The sequence below is a fragment of the Pseudorasbora parva genome, chromosome 22 (genome assembly GCF_024679245.1).
Source record: "Pseudorasbora parva isolate DD20220531a chromosome 22, ASM2467924v1, whole genome shotgun sequence".
Lineage (NCBI taxonomy): Eukaryota > Metazoa > Chordata > Actinopteri > Cypriniformes > Gobionidae > Pseudorasbora > Pseudorasbora parva.
In genome coordinates, this window is record NC_090193.1 from 33,456,488 (window position 1) to 33,468,895 (window position 12,408).

The 12,408-nt window shown below is 38.3% G+C and overlaps 2 protein-coding genes across 21 annotated transcripts in view; both read right to left on the reverse strand.

Annotated features, from left to right (window-relative positions):
* Positions 1-2,002: 2,002 nt before the first annotated feature.
* On the reverse strand, positions 2,003-5,638 carry bhlhe40 (basic helix-loop-helix family, member e40). The gene is made up of 5 exons (XM_067431177.1): positions 5,312-5,638; positions 5,160-5,223; positions 4,868-4,975; positions 4,346-4,469; positions 2,003-4,137 (listed from the first exon to the last, which is right to left on the reverse strand). The coding sequence occupies exons 1-5, from the start codon at positions 5,386-5,388 to the stop codon at positions 3,299-3,301; spliced, it is 1,212 nt and encodes a 403-aa protein (XP_067287278.1). The 5' UTR covers positions 5,389-5,638; the 3' UTR covers positions 2,003-3,298.
* Positions 5,639-10,078: 4,440 nt separating this feature from the next.
* The window catches only part of itpr1b (inositol 1,4,5-trisphosphate receptor, type 1b), a 183,666-nt gene continuing 181,336 nt past the window's right edge, over positions 10,079-12,408 (reverse strand). For all 20 annotated transcript variants that reach the window (XM_067431963.1, XM_067431981.1, XM_067431977.1 and 17 more), the window contains one exon: positions 10,079-11,583. In XM_067431963.1, the coding sequence (XP_067288064.1) occupies positions 11,497-11,583 (87 nt within the window). In that variant the 3' untranslated portion in view covers positions 10,079-11,496. The remainder of the gene's footprint in view (positions 11,584-12,408) is intronic.

The window sequence follows — 12,408 nt, forward strand, 5'->3', positions numbered from 1 at the left end:
ACTCGATGGCGCTAAAAGCTTTAAAATAGAAGGATGAGCCCTTCATTCATGTCGGACTTGTAACTGGACCTCATGCAAGCTGCAAAATTCACATCTTCACTTTTTTTTTTTTTAACATTTCCACTGTTACACGCTCTAAGACTCAAATGTCTTTTAATTTGTCTTTTAATTTTAATTGTAAGTTGGGGTAAGATAACCCTACCCCCGCCAAACACACGCGTGCTTTTATTATTTTCTCCTGAGCATAGATAACACCACAAAATCTCATCTCAGCAGCACCGTTGATGAACAGCTACGCTATTTCTATTGTCATTTTATCTGAATAAATCAACGTTTGTATGGAGATTTAGTCAGTCGAATCAGTTTTGAGGTTAATTGATCTAATTTTGTGTCTAGTGATCTATGACATTGTATTATGTCGATTATCAAGGTTTTTGTGTGTATTTCTTAATGAAGGATTTGAGGACTCATCAACGTTTTGATGTTACAAGCGTTATTTTTAAACGTAGGCCTAATAATTGTAATAGGTTATTATTCAAACACATTTGCTTAGATGAAAACCTAGGTTCGTTTAATAAAATCATTAAATTAGCATTCATAGTGTTGCTTTTATGACACATCTTCAATTACAATATAGGCAGTTAATAAGTAAAAAAAATAATAATAATAAAAAAAAAAGAATTAAAAAAAGTAAATATTCACATGCCTGTATTTCATTAAATATTTTTTACCGCATATGAATCTCTTATTCTATCTCCTATCTGATTAATCTGACATCGGGTATTCAAATATAATCTCAATTGTCAATATAAAAAAGAATAATACAATAGTTTATTTACTATTTTACATTAATGATGATCGTGTGTGTGTGTGTGTGTGTGTGTGTGTGTGTGTGTGTGTGTGTGTGTGTGTTTTAATATCTCTCTTGTAATATTTGACATTTTGTGCTATATCCTATAATAACACATCCTGCACATGCTAAACTTATATTTAAATGTTACAATTTAAAAGTAAATCCGCATGTTTCTTAAAGGGATAGTTCACACAAAAAAATGTTTTGCCATTACTTACCCTCAACCTTAACCTGTGTGAGTCTTGTGTTAAAAAACAAATAATGGGGTCCATCAACTGTCTGGTTACCAACATTCCTCAAAATATCTTATTTTGTGTTAAACAGAAAACAATAAACTTATACAGGAGGGGAACAACATGAGGGTGAGTAAATGATGACATAGTTTTCATATTTTGGGGTGAACTATCCATGGGGGAATCTTCCGCCTACCCTAATAACTAATTTTACAACCAAACAGACTAAATATAAGAAACACTGTATACCTCTAAAACATAATATTAACTTATTAATTATACCTTACTTACAGCAAATATTAATAATTTACAGACAAAATAGCCTAGTATTATTGTTATATCGTTACATTGTTATATTACTATATCGATGAATTGTACTGTTTATGTTGGCCTGACAGCGGTGGATGGGGGAGCATGTGTCTGCTCGTGTTTCCGTGCGGCCTACCGTGTGCCTCTACATGTGAGCCGCAGGTCCAGCGTGATTGCACTGCTGCATATTCACATCCCAGCGGGGAGGAGTGGAGCAGGGAACCTGCGCTGGATCGAGCACACAAGCCAGACACGCGGGAAGACTTAACCTAATTCAACAGCTAACAGCATTAGGGAAGGACGTACTTCATCTAAGTATGTAAATCGCTTGCAAATACTAATACTAATAGAAATAATAAACAATCATGTTCTTTGCTTATTCATTTTGGGTTATAGGCTAGTCTTCTTGGAGAGAACGTGCCCTACATAACAGTTTTTATTATCGACAAATAAATGGACTTTAGTTAGAGGCTGGAATATTTGTAACCTGACTCGTATCATATTGTGTGTCTAAAGGATTTGCATAGACAGAGCGAGTTTATGGGTTATGTAAGTGTTATATAAAGGCGAACAGCGAGGTAAACAGTTCAGCACAGACTCAGACACATGGTTTCCACAGGAAAAGACTTTATTAATACCTTTTTCTTTACTGTATGTCAACAATACTTTAGACAAAATATATACATCAAACAACCTTCTCTTAGGTCCCAAAATAAAAAGTAAGTACCTCTTCCTATACAAAACTAATATATTGTTTTAAACATTACATTCACTTTCTTTTGCTTCTATGTAGAATCCAGGATTAAAAATGTTGATATCCGCCATCATGTTTACTGCTTTAAACAAGTAAAGGCAACAGCATGAACAAAGACCTGTCTTAATTTGACCAGAAATGAACACAGAACATGATGCAGATCGAGTCTAGGTCCGAAAGCTATGTACACAATCTCATGGCATACAGCGCTCGGCTGTCTAAAACTCGAACATAAATGTGTGGGTCACGTATCAAAAATACAGATGTACAAGTAGTATAAACAAAATAATTACAGAATGCAGTTACCTCACAACTTCACCTACGTGCATGAATGGGTGACAAACTCAAAAGCTACAGCGGAGCCGTCATTACACACCGTATTTACACGATCGTCACGTCTCTGGAGTCGATGGCGAAAACTCAGGTGAAACGTGCCCGCGCCTGTGCTCCTCTCAACCAAAGCCAAGACATTTATTTGGTAGCATTCTAGTCTAAAAGGACGGTTCTTATCAGTTAAAGCAGTCACAGAAGCAGAAGAGAGTGGAGCTTCCTGATCAAGCGTCCACGGCACAGAGAAATGTCCAAAAAAGCAGCATCTACAGGGGTGATGTTTTATTAAAAAAATGACTTTTTGTTTACATTCAACAACTGAAAAGGTGCTTGTGCAAAGGGCAAAGTCCTTATCATTGGGGGACCGTCTGCACGTCACATTCTGGGTTATTGTTTTGTATTGTTTTCGACTTAAACATTCGGCATAAGTGCAGAGTGCAGCCGTTCGCCCGCCCCAGGTCCTTTATCTGGAAGGACAGTGCTCACTGTCCTCTTCACAGTGTCTCACAGTGCTTTGCACGGGACCTCCTTTACCCGTCTGCGTCCACGCGGACCATCATTCCATGTCTGGGTGTGTGTCTGCTGGTTGTTGAGTGAGTTGATAAGTGTGTGTGTGTCTCTGCGGTTTGAGGGAGGCCGTCGTACTTCTGAGAGGAATCGGAACAGCTGTTTGCTGAGCTTGAGGGCGCTTTGAGCTTTGCCTTTGCCTTTGCGCCCTCTTCAACAGAACCCTCTCCGGGAGCTTATTCAACAGGGAAGTCCACTCTCGAGACCAAAACATTCAGAGAGCGGGCTGTTGGCGGACCCCAGAGCTGGTCCTCAGTCTTTGGTTTCCAGGTTTAACGGGGGGACTTGTTTCAGGGCCTGCAGGAGCGCGGGAGAGTCCATGGAGGATGGAGGGGTGGCGGGGGAGCCCACTCTTGAGGACATGGCCAAGGACGAGGGGAGTTTTTCAGGAGACACGCCCGCTGGGGAGCCACCGAGGCCTGAGTACAATACGGGCATACCCCCTGGGTACCAACACTTCTCCAGCATGGGCAAGTATGCGGCGGCAGCGCCAGATGGAAAGAGGTAGAAGGGCATGCACAGGGGTTGGTGTGGAGAAAAGCTCATGTAGGGGCTGTGGCCGCCCACTATTTCATGCCCCGACAGAGACTCGTCTTCCGAAGAGTCGGACCTCTGCCGCTTGGCCTGCGGCTCGTCTAGCTCCTCTTTAATGCTGCCGCCGTACTTGATATCCCCAGCGTCTTTGCCATAGTAGACCGGCCGCTGGGCTTTCGGGTCACGCTTCTCGAGCTCGCCTCCGTAGCCACTGTCAGTATCCGTATCGCTCCCGCTCTGCTCGCTGCTATGGGGATAAGTCCTTTGAATGACGGGCACGCAGTTTTTAGCATGGCCCTCTGCTGCTTTGGGCTGCAGGCCTGCCGGTTTCTCCCGGCTTTCTTGAGCTTTGGGAGCGGGTTCCTCCAGACGTGGGCTCGGTGGCCTCTGAATGAACTCAGACGCCACTTTTTGAAGGTGGTCGATTATGTGAGCAGGCGTCAGGTCGTGCATGGTCTCCTGGTTGGCCAGGAACTGGAGAACCTCCTTGGCGCACAAGTGGAACCCAGAACGGAACATCTCCTCGCTGTTTTCTGAGTGCCCATTGCTCTGCTCGCCTGAAAGAAAACCATAAGAGTTAGAAGCCACGTTCCTTCACAACAGTCCTGAAGTCAAGATCATTTGCGGCCATTGCGCAAGCACGTCTCAATTTCTTTATTTTGTAATGTGCTCGAAAACAAACAAAAGGGGAGGGGGGTGGGGGTGAAAAGTTCAGCAGGGCTGCTTCCTGCGACACGGTCACACACTGCGTGATCAAGAACTCACCGATTTGCATTCCGTTCTGCAGGGAAATGATCTTCTGTTGCTGCTGCTCCAGCAAGTTGTTAAGAGCTTTCACATGCTTGAGCGTGAGTTCCAACACAACAGCCTTCTCCAAGTGTCCCAGAGTCTAAAACAGGAAGAACCCAGATAAGCATGTTGATCTTTCTTATGTAACCCTCTCTGCAGCGGCTCGGAGAGGACAAACCTGCGTTGAGCAGGAATGAAGACACTCCTCTCCGCTCACCAGTGCATGCACATGTGCGTACAAATAATACTCAAATACTTCAAAAGACAAATCTAACATGCCTTATCGACATATGAATACTTAACTAACGCCAGATTCATGATATGTTGTGCCAAAAGTTAAAATGTGATGTTTACAAGTTGTATATATAAATCAAGCACATTATATGAGGGTGACTAATCCAAAAGCAGGACAAACATGATTTATTCATGATCAACAAGCAGGTGGCGCTTTACACTACAACATAGTGAGGTGAGCCCATCCACTCCCATATTACTTACAGTGAGTTTAAGGTGTTCGGGCAGCAAATCCTTCAACTGCGCGATGCACTCGTTTATTCGGTCTCTCCTTTTCTTTTCAATCAATCGATGAGGCAATTTGTACGTATCCTGGGGGCAGGAGTTAAAATTTTACATGAATATCCATGCGTAAAAAGATTAAAAACAAACTAAAACTAAAGAAATTGATAAATTGTGCAGTTTAAATGTCGTTAAGAACACTAAAATTCATTTACACCAAGTTGGCAAGTAAAAGTGTGCAATTAATTTTTGCGCGTAATTGCGCATTTCGTACCTTGCTGTCCTCACTGCGCTTCATTCCTCGCCGGGCTTTATACACATACATCGGAAAGTCCATTCTATAAAATAAAATACAGCCGATAAGAGATATAGCTCTGTAGAAAGCGTTCGGAATCACGAATGAGCAGCGTCTGGAGACTGGCTTACCTTTCCATGTCAGAGATATCCAGCGAGGCGTGTTTGGCCATACATGGTGGAGGCTGAGCACTGGTAATCCTCTCCATTTCACCCTATCAATATGTCTTACTGGTGTAAGAATAGGGTTGATTCAAAATATACGTGTATACAAATAAAAAACAGATCCTTTACTCTATAATCAAAGTCCACAAGTATTTCCCTCGAATAGTTTTCGTTCCAGAAACGGTGTCTCAAAAGTAGGACGCAAAGCTGATGTTGTTGTGAGGTGGAGATGCAGGAGGCGTTTGTCGGCTCCGGCGCTGGTTAAATGAGTGTATGTGGGTGGATTTGAAGTACGTGTTAAATAAACCCTGTGACTGCAGACACGTCTCGAGCTCCAGTCACATGAGCCTCACGTGTGTGACGGCGCTTTCAGAGCTCAACCCATTTACAGCAGCCCGCCGCCCTCCCCTGTCCCGTGTCCCACCATGCTGTTGCGCGCGCGCTCTCTCTCTTTCTCTCTCTGAGTGCACAATAACATCTCGTGTCAGGGACGTGTTTTTATGAGCGCCTTATCCTGGATTCACTTCAAAGCGTGATATAGTATACAAAGATTATATAAAGTGCTTCAGAGTACCTTTCTTATTATTATCAAGCCAAACCATACCTTAAAGACGCATGCTTTTCACAGTTCGACTTATTTACCAGTGCAGTTACGACAGAACCACAAAATGTCTATAGAATACATATATATATATGCACGCGTGTGTTTGTGTGTGTGTTTGTGTGTGTGTTTTTTTGTTGTTGTAAGTTTTAAACATTAAACTTTTATGTTGGATGTTAGTTGATTTGACGGCACTATATATAGGAATATATTGGATATATAGGCTATAATGTTTAAAACTTAAAAAAAAGATTAAATACATTTTATGTATAAAATATTAAAAAGATGGATATGTAGGCCTATATAGTTTGTATACTATAAATAACAGGCCACATGAAATACAACCGTACATTATTAAAATGTGTATATTATGTATAATTATTTTAAATCGTTTTTTTATCTCTCTCTCTCTCTCTCTCTCTCTCTCTCTCTCTCTCTCTCTCTCTCTATATATATATATATATATATATATATATATATATATATATGCGCACAATTTCCTCTCGAGCGCTGTTTGCATAAAGGATTATATTGCTTTACAAAAAAAGATGCACATATTTTGTACATATTCAGTTCAGCACACACGCTCTGAATGTGTGCGTGCAGCAGAAGCTTCTAGAAAGAAACGGATGTCAAATGAATAATGTCCCGAGCACCTGTTGCACCATCAATATAATGCTAGTATTCATTATCAGAATTCCCCTGGCATGATGCTGGCACATGAGCGAGCACGGCTCCGTTGTCATGGTTACACAATAGTAGCAGATGCGCGGGAACTAACGCGCCGTTTTATCGCACCGGGACCATTTGGTGCTCCACGTGCAGCCGCTCATGGCTCTCTCGTGCCGCGGCTTGGTTTGTTGTGGCCGGTTGTACTCGGCGGCGGTCACGTTGAACTCCTCATGGCGGCGCAGGGAAAGGGCGGAGGCACGATTGAATCCCTGCGACTGACGTCACCCGTTTATTTTGGTGCCGAGCAGCTCGAGCTCACCCCAGCCAAGCGCGCGCTCTCCAATGAGAAAAGTGCTCTCACGCGCGATTTGAACTGTAAAGAAACACGCAGAATGATATTTGTTCGAAAAAGTCTTTGAAATGGTGGTAGAATAACTGATGTGTGGAAGTTCTCGTAAAATACAGCAAATTTAGGTATATTGACCGAGTCATCACCGAGTTCGTTACACACATTAGCCTTACTCTCTTACTGAAATAACGTTAGATAAACGATTATTCATTTGAAACGCATCAGTAATTTTATATAAGTCATACTCATTTATTTTATTTAAACGAATGTAGAAAAGTGGCCTCCTCATTGCTGAACACTGAAATAAATTCCTATTCAACAGCCTATGAATACAAAGACATAACAAGTAGCTAAAATTGCATTAAATGTGAAGTTTTGAAGTACAAAAACTGAAATGGTAGGCTATCTGCTTCTTGCTAAACACTCCAATAATCGAATTGTTTAGTCACAGTGTAGATTTTTAGAACTATGGTAGCATCTTCAAATCCCAATAGAACTGGTGGAAAAGAAAGGGGAGTTTTGTGTGTTTTTATCTGGTGAATTGAAGCAACAGGATGACACATCATCCGTTCACAGGCAGAGGACAGAAGCAGTGCATGAGACAGTTCCTTCAGTGAATTGATAAACGCATTGCCTATTTTGGTTGCAGAGGAAATGCAACGACAAAAACAGATTTGTGATGTGCTCTTGAGGCATGGGGTGTAATATGGTGGCAATACTTTAGCTCTCATGTGACTGTAATTAGATACAGAATAATGTTTTAAGTTGTAAGTGGTTAATTTCTTAGTCAGACCTTATATTAATCACTTTTATTGCATAACAAGTGGAACCAGAATTTTAATAGATCATGTGATGACTGTCACTTAACTGTTTGGTTGGTTTGGCCTTAAACAGTCTGCTATCCCAAAGCTAATTGAGTTTCATTCTGTGTTATGTCTTTCTTGTGGGTTGTTTCCTTTGTTTAAGGAAAGTCCCCTTATTTGACCACAAATATGTTACAATTAGGACTGTTATTTGATCTAAGAGATGGAATGCTGTAAAGACGTCACCAGAGGTTAACACATTTCGGTAACACTTTACATTAGTGTCCATTATATACATTTTATAAATACATACAAGTTCTTAAAAAACTATATTATAACTATTTGAACATCAAAATTATTTTTAACACATATTAGTGTTAAAAAGTTGCTGCCTTAAATGTTTTAAGTACAATCAACTTACATGCATGTGCAGACCTAAAAAAAATAATCTTGTATAACTAAAAAATAATTTAAACAAATTGGAAAATTCCTTACTTATTTTGATGAGTTAAAGCAATGTAAAAACAGTTTGTATTTTTTTTTTTTTTACAGCATACAAACTGTACAACAGCACATTTTTTGAGTTGTCAAAAATCCTTAATCTAAAAATGGTTTCTTCGAATTGTTTGACTATTTCACAGTTGTTGTGGAATGTAGTTATGTTAGTAAGTACACTAAATTATGAAATTACAATTAACTAAACATAACTCTATAGTAAGTATATGTACTTCATTAATATTACTCAGTAGTTATTTGAGTAAGAACAATGTAACTGCATCACCTTAAAAAATAAAGTGTAACAAAAATGTCTATTATGATTGTGACATTAACAGGTCAATTTAACCAATTCATTTCTTAGTTAAGACCCAAAATAGAAATATATGGATTTTGTGATAGTTTTGGCAAATACTATATTTACATTTATGCATTTGACACTTTTATTCTCCTTTATTAAGACTGACAGGCGCTGTGTTGAAGAAGTACGTTTTTATCATTCCGCTGGGAGTCTAAATCATGATCTTGTTGCTAGTGCCATGCTCGAGAGGAAAACAGAAATATTAAAATTAAAAAATATATATAAAAAATGTAATTTGGAAAAGAAATAATAATAATAATTTTGTGAACAACTAATGTTCAAAAAACACAAATATAGTTTTAATTTAATTTTCTTTTTTACTTTTGTGTAACATGTAAGTATTATACAATTTTAAGGATTACAGTTTTTTCTCCATAATGTGATTTATTTTCCAAATGGATCAATTGGACATAAAACATGATCATACCCAGAGTTTTAACATAATACAAGGAATAACCTACTTATCAATTAACCTTTTTCCTACATAAATGTTCCTTTAATTGTTCTGTATAAATAGGACATGTTAGAACATTTGAACAAAACATCACGGACATACAGTACCGCTCTCTGCACATTTAAAAAAGACTAATAGATCACCGAGCTTGTACACCGCGCCGGTTAAATGAGGAGCTTGCACCATGTCCTGAGGCTCGTTGTTGAAATAGCTCTCATATTAACTTTATAATAAGGTTAATATACGCCTAGAAAGAAAGTGCCGTTCACAGACCCACTCTGGACATATTAAAGCTTCATGAGTTTCCTATTTCTACCTAAACGGATGGTTTCAAGTCATATTTTCCTCCCTGCCTTTGCACTGCTTCACTTTATTTCACAAATGTCACTTAACTGTTGGAAGGTTTCAGTCTGATGCTGCACTTTGCACAGGGGGATTTTAGAGAGACAATTCTGATGACATTGACAAGTGTCAATAATTAAGTATCTAAGGTGACTGTCTGACACTTCAGTCACACTTGTGCTCTTTTTTACGGACAACAGCAAGTGTTAAACCTCAGTTTAACCCTGAAATCGATTTGGGACTCTCCAGTATGACCTCTCGCAATAGCTGCGCTGTCTGCAACTCACAAAACGCACGGCACATAAATATGAGTTTCAGCAGTGTGTGGAAAACAGCTTTTTTTTTACCTCTTTTGCAGATCAACATGAGAGGTCACAGAAAGTGCATTTCCTTAGAGAAGCATGGGCCGCCGGCTCCTATAAAGCTCAAATTCTTAATAAGCTCGACTTCCTTTCCATTGACTGGGGCGAATAACGTCACGGCACAAGAAACCTATAAAATGATGCAGTCATCAATCTTAATATATAAACTCACACATGGGCACATATGGGGTTTTTTCTCTCCCTTAAATAACCACTGAAATGAACACGTGTGTTAATACTTCTGCAGGACGGAAGCCAGTATAAATAATGAACAAAATAAATATTATTTTTACACACACACACACACACACACACACACACACACACACACACACACACACACACACACACACACACACACACACACACACACAAAGAAATACAAAAACAAGCTATATTTCAATTCCGGTCCTTTGAACAAGAAGAACATATTTTATTAAATATCACTAAATTCCTTTTTTATATATATTAAATCAGTAGTAGGCTTATTTTTCAGTAACAGTGTTGTTAATTATTAGGATGCTATGAAACCATCTCTCTATAAAAGCAAAGACCTGCAGACATATATACATTTATTACAAGAAAAATCTAATCAAAATGAAGGAACAAAAAAAAACCTTGATAGTATTGAGAAAGTGACCTGCTTTGCTTAGCTAAAAGAAGAAATTGTCTAGAAAAATATGACAGATTACAGACAAAAACTCATCAGATTGCTTTTGTCAGCGAACATTCATCCTGCGCTTCACCTTCTGAGTCGCATGAACATACAACAGGCACGATTTGACATGGCTCTATATTGACAGGAATGATATGAGTTGAATTATTTTAGTGCATTAATTTTAAGACAAAATGAACAAAATCTTAACTGCCTAAACAGTTCATATATTATTACTCAGTCATAAATTCGACAGCGAAAACAAAAAAGCCATAAACCATAATAAAGAGCTCCTATATTACCAAACAGAACCTGATTTTATTCATGAGAATTAAAGAAGTCTAAATTGGCAGCATACGCATAATCTCCTTAAAGCTTATGCGTATATATATATATATATATTTTTTTTTGGGATATAAATAAATTAACTTAAATATGAAAAAGGCGTTTTTTTTTATCTCTCCCTTATGCATAATTCACATCTGATGTCACGTCAAACTGTACTTCTACAAGTCCATGGCCTCTAATTCATTTCATAAAGCAAATTAATGAAACAAAAGGAAACATAATTACATAATAAACATAATTACTGCAACGTCCCTTTAAGACATCATTTACAGATGTAGTTGCATATTAAAGTATTAATATTGCACAAAATACAAAAATAAGACATTAAATACTGACTGCTTTACTCCTATGGGTCAATACAAAAGGATGTGTGTCCAAGCAGCATCTACAGGCTGCAGCACATGTTGTGAGTCGCTCTGTCATTCATTTTCACCCAGTGGACGGCGAGTGATGCAAATTCACTTCCTCTTTAACACGAACAAACATTTGGCACACACTGGATGTGATGGGGGGTGGGGGGTCTTTTATCCTTCCCTGGTGGCCTGCAGCCATTTATTTCGGTGTACGCAGCAGGTTGTGCTGATGATGTATCTTGGATATCTTGACACACACACACACGCACACACACACACACACACACAGAGAAGACGGAAAGGCTGGGGGGTGTCTGCAGGAGACAGCTGTAGGACACGTGGCCAGTGTAAGGAGGTTCAGGCGGGCTGCTGGGGGTTCACGTTCATGTGCTGTGGGTGTCCCAAGAGCCCGATCCTTTGTTTCTGTTTCCTCTGCTCTGTCATCTGTCAGAACAAACACAACAAGATGTTTTGGAATATTTGAAATAAATATTCCAAATCTCCTTCTTGTCTCTGCCACACACCGATAATGCATTTTGTGTATCCATTCATATAAGATTATATCATTTTAAATATATATACATGCATACACATTTTTTTAAAACCATATAAAGAAAAATATAACTATAATGATGTATGTATATACACCCCCCCCCATACACACACACATTATACACACACGTATTTTTGTATTCAATATATAAAATAGACAAAAGTAAAAATTAAAGCTAATTAAACTATACACTAAAAGTATAGTGCTATATATATATGGAGTTAAGCTTATATATATATATATATATATATATATATATATATATATATATATATATATATATATATATATATATATATATATCAATCATCCTGTGTAAAATATAAAAATGTAAAAAAGTAAAAGTATATATATATATATATATATATATATATATATATATATATATATATATATATATATATATATATATATATATATATATATATATACTTGCCTAAAAGATTATTATTAGGTTCAATCTCTCATTAATACAATTATCTAATCAACCAATCAAATGGCTTCAGTTGCTTCAATGCATTTAGGGGTGTGGTCCTGGTAAAGACAATCTCCTGAACTCCAAACTGAATGTCAGAATAGGAAAGAAAGGTGATTTAACCTATTTTGAGCGTGGCATGGTTGTTGGTGCCAGACGGGCCGGTCTGAGTATTTCACAATCTGCTCAGTTACTGGGATTTTCACACACAACCATTTCTAGGGTTTACAAAGAATGGTGT